The 11,910-nt window shown below is 39.0% G+C and overlaps 2 protein-coding genes across 2 annotated transcripts in view; both read left to right on the forward strand.

Annotated features, from left to right (window-relative positions):
* The window catches only part of LOC138029500 (hemicentin-1-like), a 62,570-nt gene extending 61,204 nt beyond the window's left edge, over positions 1-1,366 (forward strand). Inside the window, exon 11 of the mRNA XM_068877220.1 lies at positions 1,098-1,366. Coding sequence (XP_068733321.1) covers positions 1,098-1,366 — 269 coding nt within the window. The remainder of the gene's footprint in view (positions 1-1,097) is intronic.
* LOC138030708 (lachesin-like) overlaps positions 1-9,848 on the forward strand; it is a 73,488-nt gene extending 63,640 nt beyond the window's left edge. The window contains exons 3-6 of the mRNA XM_068878587.1: positions 1,949-2,197; positions 5,065-5,232; positions 6,608-6,777; positions 7,661-9,848. Coding sequence (XP_068734688.1) covers positions 1,949-2,197; positions 5,065-5,117 — 302 coding nt within the window. The 3' untranslated portion in view covers positions 5,118-5,232; positions 6,608-6,777; positions 7,661-9,848. The remainder of the gene's footprint in view (positions 1-1,948; positions 2,198-5,064; positions 5,233-6,607; positions 6,778-7,660) is intronic.
* Positions 9,849-11,910: the final 2,062 nt, after the last annotated feature.

Below are 11,910 nucleotides of genomic sequence, written 5' to 3' on the forward strand. Positions count from 1 at the left end.
GTAGGGCGGGCTTCAGTTATCGGAATCGACAATCATATGAAAGGGCGAAAAAAATAAAAATAGCTACAACTCACTGATACTCGCCTCTTTTTGAATATTTCTGCCACTTTAGAAAGCCTGTATTGCAGCTCTCATTCCCTCTCCTCGATTTTCTTTTTTTCACAATGCAATGATACTGATTAGGTCATTCCTAGTCTGCAAGAGGCTCTTCAAAGTATAATTCATCTTCAGAATCACTTATATTTCGAAACGTCCTTTCTTGTACTTTGTGTTGTTCATCTGGCAGTTCCTCGCACTCGATGTCTCCCTCAGATGAATTTTCGAAGCTATTCGAGTCATTTTCGCTAATTGTGCTGGTAGCATAATCGCTTGTAAAAACCACAACTGATGCAGACTCGCTGCTTCAAAATGAAGATCAGTAATAAGTGAATTTAATGAACCCGCGGATGAATACAATGCAAACGTGAAAGATGTTAATGTGACGTCATTAGTGACCAAGCCTCCACTACTCAAACGGGAACTTTAACCAAAAATGCCGCTCGATGCAAAAAAAAAATAATAATAATAAGAACATAAATATTCGAGCAGTTACATTCTATTTATATAATAACCAAATCAATGCGTGCGGTCAATTGATTGATTGATTGATTGATTGATTGGTCAATCAGCTATGTTTTATTGTGCCAGTAAACTCATGGAAAAATAAAAGCAATAGACAACAGGTTTCTATGGTTTACAGGCACGATAAACCACTTGGGATGTTGGAAGAACACTCGACTATCGCCTCGTGGATCCATAGCTACTTTGACAATATTATGACCCAATTCAGGATCAATAACAGGACAGACGCATGAAAAACTGACATCAATTTGTTGATTTTCTCATTCACAGACAACCATTTAAATTAACAAACCTTATGACATCATCTAACACTACTGTAATTTCTCTAATACCTTTCCAACTAATTATAAAACCCAAGACACAATCAGTTTGTGAGATTTACACCTGAAATTGCCCAAGTAAAAAGACAAAACTTACGCTAACAGTTGCCTTTTGTTTGTATAGATTGCTTGCGATGTGTTTTTTTCATTATTTAGATCAGCCAGAAATTACACTTATTTCTGCACGTCAAACCGTGAATAAAGGCGATGTAGTGACTCTCAACTGTACAGCTGATGGTAACCCAGCACCAATTGTTCGCTGGACCAGACTGTCTGATAACAGTAATGTCAGCATGCCTTTGACCATCTCAGGCAAAGAGTATGATAGTAACTATAGGTGTACTGCTTCAAACAGTGTTGGATCAGTCACCAGAGATACATCAATTGTTGTAAACTGTAAGTATCGCAAAATAGAATGTTCGTGATTGGAATACCAGCAATCATTTTAAAATATTGATCCCAAAGTAGACGGAGGACAAGTTAACTGATATCCATTGAAAGCTCAAAGATGCATGTCAGTCTTCAAATATTCTTGTTATTAGAAATCAAATGCTGTTCGAGAATACTGACGTTGGTGCAATCCCATGAATTTTAAATTTTAATGAAGTAAGGTTTGCCATTTGTGATAAAACAAGGCAAGGGTCAGTACAGCAGAGCAAGACACCAGTTGACTGTTCTCCCTGGTTATAAGGGCTTTAGATGTCGATTTTGGGAGGGAGGGAGGGAGGGAGAAAATATGGAGCATGCGCACAAAAACTGCCAGTCGAACTCCTTGAAGCATAATAGTATAGGGTATTCCCATTTCGTCGATGGTAGATGGTGTTTTAACCACCTGTTTCATCCCCCTCCCTACCTTAACAGGAAAACAGATGGGAATGCCACACTGCCTTTTTTTCTTTAGACAACCCTAAACTTACTTTGAGCTCCCAAACAATTTGCCTTTAATACTGTAGAAACGGTACTATTAACAGAAACAGCATTCTCTTCATATACTTTTCCTTTTGTAGTTGCTTCAGTTATCGTGCCCTTGGTGGAGAGAATTATCGTGGAAAAAGGCGATGATATCACATTGTTCTGCAATGCCTCTGGAATGCCACCGCCATCTGTGATGTGGACCCATGTGCCCAAAGGACGCAAACAGTACAGTCAGACGTGGTTGATCACTGATATTCAAGTCAGTGATCTTGGGGAATACCGCTGTGATGCAAACAATACTTATGGGCATGCTACTGACGCTGTGACTATTGAGTTGGAAGGTAAGTTGAAAAACCATTCTGTACAAGAAAACAAGGCAACGTTGTCTTCTCTAGTAGATACTCAAAAAATTGTGTCTTTGCACCATCCTAAGTCTTTCATGATTATTCTATCTCGTTCACGTCGTACAATTTGCGCGGAGTGTCCTAAACGTAAATTGGACACGAACGGTTTCAAAGTAAAAATAGAGCATACGAGGTTGACATTTCTAAGTTCAAGTTGTCGTTTAAACGTCAAATTTGGTAATTTCATGTCATTGGCATGAAGAGTACAGCAAAAGGTGTCTTAAAAGGCGTGCCTCACGTGGATGACGACAATTTTTTCTCTTGTAATCAATGATATAATAATTTTGTGGAATTGTCGTTGTCGTATCTATCGTCGTTTCCTCCCTTTAAGTATCTGGCCAAACGGAAAATGTTTGGCGAACAAACAGCATCAAACAATTTTTCGTTGGTGACCAAACATGGCGATGTTGAAGCGAGTTTCCGAACGGTTAAAACATCCTTGATGTAACTGAGATCAAACTCCAAAAGCAGATAACTATGGGTCCCAAACACGTGGATACAAGCGACAAAGTAAGCGTGGTACGCATGCGCGTGCAAACACTTTTGATACGGCTGTCCAAACGAACATATGTTCGCCCATCAAACACGAGAACAAAAGAAATGTTTTCCGTTGTTTGATGGAATGTTTGATGGTGTTCAAATTTTATTAAATACGATCAAACAGCGCCAAACCAGATGGCCAAGCGGTAAAATGTTTGGTCACCAACAATATTTGATGTTGTTTGGTCGCGAAACATTTCTCGTTTGGCTAGGCCCTTTCATTCAAGAAAAGGGTTGGGAATTTGTGACTCTTTATCATTTAAGAGAAGGGGTTCAGAATTCTTGAACCTTTATCATTCAAGAAAAAGGTTCACAATTTCTTACCCTGTATCATTCAAGAAACGGGTTCAGAATTCCTGACCCTGTATCATTCAAGAAAAGGGTTCAGAATTCCAAATCCTGTATCATTCAAGAAAAGGGTTGCGACTTTCTGACTCTTTATCATTCAAGAAACGGGTTCAGAATTCTTGACCCTGTATCATTCAAAAAACGGGTCGAAAATTTCTGACCCTGTATCATTCTAGAAAAGGGTTCAGAATTTCTGCCCCTGTATCATTGAAGAAAAGAGTTCATGATATCTGACTCTTTAGCATTCATGAAAAGAGTTCGGATTTTTAGACTCTTTATCATTCGAGTAAAGGGTTCAGAATTTTTTACCCTGTATCGTTCAAGAAAAGGGTTCAGAATTCTTGATCCCATCTAACACTAAAGAAAAGGGTTCAGTATTTCTGTCCACTTTTTGAAGGAAAGGATGCAGAATTTTTGAGCCCATTTATCAGTAGAGGAAAGGGTTCAGAATTTGAACTGAAAAATGGCCAGTAAGGGTAGTGTCTATGGCACTGTAGGTGTCCTAGTTCTACTAGTTCTCTTCAGCACTTGGCCTCGAAAGAAACCCCATACATCCGTTTGCATCAGTAAACATTTAGATGGTGAAACATCACTGCATTTCCGTTGACAAACATTGTGCTTATTCTTGAAACAGTAGTAGAAGGCGAATAACAACTGCATTGGTTGTTACATTTCAAAATGTAACAAGCACGTAGCAATTTTGGACAAACGAGTTGGGAGAAATTAACTTGCAAGTATTTAGTTGCATTACGCCCAAATAGCCCATCTCCCCCTCCCCCCTCCCCCCTTCCCCTCCCTTTGCCTGAGTCCATTTGTTGTAGTAATCGGCAACAAAGCGACTCAGCCTGTCTAATCCCATTCATAGCATTAGTCATCTCAGCTGTCATAAGATCTTAGGTCTCACTTTTCAATCTAACTAAAGATTTGCAGATCAGGTTAAGTATGTTTTTAAAAGTAGCCATATACAGATACAGAACAAAAAGAAGAACGCAGTTGAATTTTTGGAGGACCAGATTGCAAGCAAGGTAGATATATATTTTTCAAAAAGGAATTTTACCTGTTAATAACATGCATGGAAGAATTTCTCCATTGTAATTGGCTGACAGAATTGCATTTTCCAGGTAACACACTGCAGAAGAAAGGTATTTCAGCGCAAAAAAGGGCCTCAGATGGCGATATTTTTGTGACTGCCTGATACGCGTGCGTCTCTTTTTACGAATTACGAATTTTTATATTAATATTATTAATAAGTAATCACAAGCTTTTTCTCGAGCAATTTGGAATAAATAAGCACTGTCTCGTAAAAGTTGTTCAAAGGCTACAAATTGCACTCACGCTATGGGCTCGTGCCTTTTTTTACCTTTTAATATGATATTGCGTATTACCGCACATCGCTATCCTAAACTGTACCGCAATTCACGAAACCAGCATTTGCAACGTGAAAGCATACCTCTCATTGAACTAAAATAACTATAATATGAACCCAGTAGTCATCCTTTGCTTCTCTGAGAGTCCGTGAGGTATTAAAATCCTTTGAGTGCCAGGACTGAAATCATGTAAATTCACCTCACAATTTGTATGAAATGTCACTTGGACAGATATATTGAAATGAAGATTTTTATCAGCTTACGAGCTGTGAGCTTGTTATAACACCAAATTCCCATGACTACGTAACAAAGAACTCTATGGCACTATTTGGGAGAATCAACGTTTCGATCGTGGGAATGAGAAGGTTAGTTAAATCAAAGCTTCTATAGGCCTTTATGGGTTCTGATCCTGTCAAAGGCTAAAAAATTATCTGAGTGATGTTGGGTGGCCTGTTTTCAAACTGTGGAGAGTTTATGCACTGTAATATTCTATTAAATATTAACTTCTGTTATCTGTTATTGTTCTTGCTTGCTGTTTTGAAACTGCAGGTGCTCTGATTGCCTTGATCATTGTAGCAGTAGTGGTGGTGGTCTTCTCATAGCCATCGTTGCTTGAAGCTTACAGAAGAAGAATGCTACTGACCAAGGATCCCTCCAAAATGGTACTGGCTCGGCAAGCGTCGTGAGGCAGTTTTCAGCAGCTCAACCAAAAAAGATGTACAGTTTATTTAAGTGTCAATGGTTTTAGCACAAGAGCACTAATTAAGGACACTAATGCAATTAACTCAAATCAAATCAAATATTGGAGGGGAAAACCGGAGTCCCCGATAAAAACCTCTCGGAGCAGAGTAAAGAACCAGCAAACTCAACCCACATATGACACCGAGTCTGGGAAACGAACCCAGCCACATTCGTGGAGGCGAGTGCTCTCACCACGGCGGTAGCCCATTTCTTGAACTTATGATAAAACATGATAAGGTATTTTGCATGCGTGATAATTCTCAGGACGCCTACATGCCAAATTTCTCATACTGCTTTTTTCCAATGCAAATGGCCTCGTTCCTAATACCATTTTTATATTTTTCACTCAATTTCTCCCTCAGTACCGCGTTTTTAATCTCAGATTAAACCAAAACAAATAAAAGATACTTAAATTGCCGCCATTTAGAAATTAGGCGTGAATGAATTGAAAGGAGCATCTTAGCATGGCATTTGCAGCTGACACAGTGGCACTCGCCTTTTTCGAAAAACCCCTCGAACCTTGTCACATGATGCTGCGAACAGGCTCACTGTTGGCTTGTTCTGAGATCTTTGCTTCAATTTCCTCGTATAAATGGTGTTGTGTTTAAAGTCAAGGGATGGGAATGACTGTTGTTGTTATATAGCTGAATTTTTCCCCCAGCAGTGCGCGCCCTCATTGGTTACTTGGAGGTGATTTGACATCTAGCAGAAAACTGTTTCCCGCCAAAAGTCTCTGATCGGGCAACAGAGCAAAATCTATGACGTAAGAGGGTAACAGTGCACTGCTACCTGCGAATGTTGACTGACGACCGCGTTTCTGTTGCCGTTGCACGTTTTTCTTTTTGTGCTATATAACACATCACTTAATGACTGGTCCCTCAGGAAGCACTTCATTTTGTTTCCCTCGAATCTCATTGTTTCCCTCGGCTGCGTCTCGGTTCTTAAAGAACAAGGCACATAATAATACACACATTCATATGTGAATAAGTGGCTGGATAATTATTCTGCAGTTTAGCTAAGGGACGCCATAATTACTTGGATTTTGACATTGCACAATTTGTCAAACTTTACCAAAGAGAAGAGGTTGTTCGCAGGCAAAATGCTCCTTACCTCTCGACCACTGGGTATAACGTTTGTTGACAGATACCATTGTTTCCACTTTTAGGTGAATATTCTCAAAGGGAAGACCCATAAGGCTAGGTTTTCTTGGTGTGAGTGGTTGATCTTATGTAATCTGGATTAGTTTCATTGCCCTTTGTGTCCAATAACGATGGGTCTTGTCTTTCATTGCTTTTGTTACACGTTTTTTGGGTGTGTTTCATAGTCTTATTCTTTGATGCTTCTTCTTTAGTCTTTCCTTGGAGCACTCAACAATGGCTGTTCAAGAGAGATGACACAATGGGAAAGAAGGGTGGTGGAACTGGATATGCTAGCGTAAATGGGTACTGGACAATGAGCAACACTAATGGTTAATTACATAGACAGAGACCTGGAATCACACTCAATGACTCACGGTCACAGGTTAGTGGCAACCCTTTTCGGAGTTTAGTGCATTGTGAAGCATTATTAGACTCTTTCCACTTGACCATTTTTCGTGCCAAACGAATTTTGAAGAAAAAAGGAGTGAAGAGAAAATATTTTGCCTTGGAATGGCCTTAGTAAGGCGTTTAATCATTTGTTGTCAACGAGTGTGTATATCTTTTAATAAAAGATAGCCATCAACACAACTATTCAGCCCTTACAGCTGGAATCAGAGCATAAAGGTAGTATTCCATGTTCCAATGGCTGAAAAGAAAATAGTTGTCTTGTTCTTTTCTGGCTCACCCAGTAATTCTCAAATGGTCCGGTGAAATTTACCATACATCAAATATTCTTGTTTATATCGCGGGAAAACAAATCTATTCACTTTCGCGTTTTTTGTCTCGAGTTTTTGTTTCTTGTGACTGGAAAAGTTAGCTGAATTTGTAATCATCTGTCTGTTGTAATAACGACTTTACACAGCGCTTTGCTGTGTGAAATTGCATTAAAACAGGGAAGGGGGGATGGGGTGGGGTGGTGTGCTGTCTGTGTAACTTGTGCAGTGAATAGCCCACTTTCGATATATTAAAATTCAGTCCTAAACAAAAGGCATCATCTCGAGGCTCTGGTGAATAAACTCATACAAGTCCTTATATTTATGCCCCAGAGCCTCTAGATGATACCTTTTGTTTAGGACTGAATTTTAATATATCGAAAAGGGTCTATTCCCTTGTAGAATATCCAAAGTCGTTTATTATGATGATGAGATTTATTGACTTTCATTTGTTTCAAGGGATGTCTATTGAATTAGGAATATCTATTTTAAGTGCTGGTAATAGACGAAAGGTAGAAGTTATCCACACGCTGTTTGTTTTATTTTTTCAAGTTATTTCTCCTCTCCTGTTCTCAAGACACTTTGGAAGTTTTAACAGTATATCCAGAAACAAGTGGTCCATGGCTAAAGTCCTTATTGTACATCGAGATTTTTAAGGTCAAGAGAAATTCAGTCCTGGAATGGATCAGTGTTGGATAGACGTATCAACAAGCTTGAGCTATTATTAGAGTCGCCTTAAGGAAGACCGGGAAACCCCGAAGGGGAGTGGGGCCGCGTGCTGAATCAAAACCACGAAGGAATAGAACTCTATGTAGTTTTAATTGTTGAATTATTGAAAGAAGGAACTGTTCGTTTATGGAGCCATATATGTACTCGGACCAGTCCATGTGAGTGGCCACTTATATCGTGACGTATACAACATAATCAGCGGAATCAAACAATCATAATATTTGTCTATTTATACGTATACATACATTTAACAATTATTTCATGAGCCCGCGTTGGATACGAGATAGTAAATAATAGCCAACGAGGCGCTACGCGCCTCGTTGGCTACAACCAGTCTCCTATCCAACAAGCGCGCATAGAATACAAACGAAAAAAGCGAGAAAATCCGAGCGAAATCGAAAAAACGTGATGAAGATACGATGTTGTGTAATTACTAGTGGTTAGACAGACGCAGGCTCATCAAAAAAAACATTTCTTACCTTTTCGCTTACATCTAAACTTCGGAATTGATCAAAACTTTCCTCAATAACGTTTTTTTTTGCTTTATTTAGTGAGAAATTTCGCTTTCCCGCGAAAATAATTTTAGCTTAGCAACGCTTAGCGCAATCATTTGCCATATAACGTCAAACTAGTCCTTGTTCATAAATGGCGGTAAATTTATAATTCTTTTGTCGAAGTGCAAATTAGCCTACCAAGCTTCGATACCCTACAGTGAATTGAATAGAATTCTTGCTCTAAAATAAGGCTTGGTAGGCTAATTTGCAAAAATGGACAAAAGAATTATAAATGTGACCGCCATTTATGAATAAGGTCTATATGAGCTGATAATCGCGCTTGATTAAACCAATCAGAGCACGAGAAATGCAATGAGCGAGGTTGAGAATTTAATAAATATGTATATTCTCTACTTCACAAATCCCATAATATACCTCTTTAACCCCCCAGAAAGTTTGCATAGGCATTGTTTTCGATTTCTCTTGGGACATCTTTATGTCCCAGGAGAAATTTCAAAAAATGATTATACAGAATTTTGGGGGGTTGAAGAGGTATATTTTGGGATTTGTGCAAGCAGAGAATAACATAATCAACGATAATACGCCCTCACTGTGGTTAGATTTTGTTTTAAGTCTTGTTTACAATTCGAGCGTCAGTGTTGTATCAATATTAATCTCATTTTCGGACAATGATTTCCTTAAATTGACGCAGACGTTTTCAGTGGCACTTTTGGATTGCGAATTTAAAGTTGTTAATGATGTCCTCAGTTGCCCCACCACTAGATTTATCTCTTTAACCTCGAAATTCAAGCAAGAAGAAACGTGTACTGCGAAAGCTCCTATTTTAGCAAGTATAGGAGATGATAAAATACACCATTAAGTTTTAGCAAGCCTTGGTATTCCCAACTGTACTTTACGTTCAAGCCAAAGTTGTTGGGCGCACTGAAGTACATGAATTACAGATAGTTTTCATTGCACTGTTGTGTGGAAGCAAAGAAGGATAAGGTGCAAAGGGAAGAGACTTTCATTGTCGTGTGATTCTTGTCGTAATTTCCTTAGTCCAGTTTTTAAAGTGGTACTACGACCAAAAAAAAAATTGTTTTTCCTTTGGATTTCAAAACTATGTTAACTAAACACTAACTCACCGAAGTTTTAAGTTCTGATTTTAAAAAGACACCTGTTTATTTTAGCTGGAATTTTCTTATTTATTGGTCCGCCATTACTAACTTTAAAATCTTGAGAGAGCTGGGTCGAGGAGAAAATGATGTCAAACACTCACTAGTTTAAGAATGCAATGCGTGTCTACGCGGCCTAAATAATATGCAGCAAGGGAGTTTCGGGCTTTTAGACTTTTCAACCCGTGTTTTGCATATATAAAAAAATTGCGTTTACACGCTGAAATTTTAAGCTAGTGAGTAAATGACATCATTTTCTCTAGATCCAACCCTCTGAGGTCCAATCGGCCAGTTTTGAACGTGAGTAATGGCGGACCATGAAATCCAAAACTTACACTCAAAATAAACAGCCTTTGGATAAAGATGAAAGCTCAAAATTTTGCGAGTTAGGTGGTAAGCGAACACGCTTTCTAAATAAGAAGAAAAAAAGGAACTGATTTTTTGATCATAGTACGACTTTAATAACGGTATGGTAAAGTTTTGGATAGCTGGAAATAAAGAGGCAGTGCAAAATGAAAAGTAATAATTAAGTGAAATATGTTTGGTGTTGTATTTGTCGCATTCATCTTCTTTCAAAGATGCCTTCAAAGGAGCCCATTGCCTGACGGTGAACAAGCTGTTCTTGACAAATGGTGTTGTATTAAGAGACAAGTAATTTGTACCTCCTTTTAGCCCCTCTCTTGACTTTAAACAAAGCACCACTTATGAGCGTCTCCCAAGAAACCAACAGGGAGCCTCTTCGAAGGCTGAGATGGCTCAAAAGAGTTCTACGAGGAAGTTGAGTGCCATTCTGTCATGTCAGCTGCACGTACCATTGTGAGTTGCTCCTCCTTTATTATTTTTTTTTTACGCCTAATTTCTAAATGGCCACCGATTGATATTCTTTTGTTTCGGTTTAACCTGCAAAATAAAAACGAGGATTGACAAAAACTTATAAAGTATTTTCACGTGACGTCACGGCGGACATGTTGGAGGAGTGAAATTGAACTCTTTTATTTTTGTTTTAGTATTTGCATACGTCTAATCAATTAACCACTTTTTTCAAATTATAATTAATCTAATTCTTATCATAAAGACCTACCTGTATGGTTTCCGAAGTTTCCTTTGATTTTGCTCATCCAACAAGGCTTATATAATAAAAGAGCTAAACTACATGTTTTTGGGCTGTGTTTTTCTGTTGGTCACTATTGTACATGCTTAATTTGTACCACGTTGCATGCTTTTGGGCTAAGGTGTGATTCAGTTGCACTTGTAACTTTTTAGTTTAAAGAACAATTTCTTTAGGTATTGGCCATAATCGTACATGCGTTTAGGCCGTGTCATATGTTTTTAGGTTGAAAGACGATCCAGGCGACCGTAAACTTGCACATTTTTGGGCTGAAATGGTTTTGTACGTTTTATTTGTACGCGGTCGTTGAGTGAAGACGCATGTCTTTAGCCTAAAAAGGCGTGGGGATGAACGCGGTTTGAAGGGCTGGTCAAAGACTGGGCAAATATGAGGGACCTCGGTCAGTAGAAAAAGAGGACCACGGACTGTGGACCGCGGACTAGGTGTAAAACGGACTAACGTGTAAAACGCGGGCTGCGTACTGATTACACGCTGCTTAGTCCGCATTTGATACCCTAGCCGTAAGTCCAAATTTAAACCGTAGTCCTTAGTTCATTTTTATACCCAGTCCGCCGTCCGCGGTCCGCGGTCCGTACTCCATATTTGCCGTACTCCTCACAATTGCCCAGTCTTCGACCAGTCCTTCAAATCACGTTCAACCCTATGCTTTTTTAGCCCAAAGACACGCGTATTCACTCAACGACCACGCAAAAAAACATTTAAGCCCAATAATGTGCAAGTTTATGGACCCTCAGATTGTCTTGCAGCCTAAAACCATGTGACACACATGTACGATTAGGACCAATGACATTATACTTCAAAGCAAAAACGTACAAGTTCAATTGAAGCACAACTTGGACCAAAACCATGTACGATAGTGACCAACTGAAAAAGAATTTAGCCCGAAAACATGTAGTTTAGCCCAAAAATAAATTGTCCTACATCACCCCGCATACACCATCAATTACTTTCCAAGGCTATGAAGGATTATTACTTCTGGAATAAATAAGCACAACTCATTTTTTTGCAAAAAAGGACAAAAATGCACGAGCCCGTAGGTTGTGTGCAATTTGTAGTCTTTGAAATTTACGAATGCTTATATATTTATCTCTGAGGTACTGATTGGGGACACTAGACAGAAATTAAATAAACAACTAGTCAAGTTGTAGGTTGGGAAACGAGACTACGCGAAGAAAAACCTCTCGAAGCAGAGTAGAGAACCAGCAAATTCAAGCTATATGACATGCCAAGTCTGAGAATTGAACCCAGGCCACATTAGTAGGAGGGGGGTACTCT

The sequence above is a fragment of the Montipora capricornis genome, chromosome 13 (genome assembly GCF_036669925.1).
Source record: "Montipora capricornis isolate CH-2021 chromosome 13, ASM3666992v2, whole genome shotgun sequence".
In the NCBI taxonomy this organism is placed as follows: Eukaryota; Metazoa; Cnidaria; class Anthozoa; order Scleractinia; family Acroporidae; genus Montipora; species Montipora capricornis.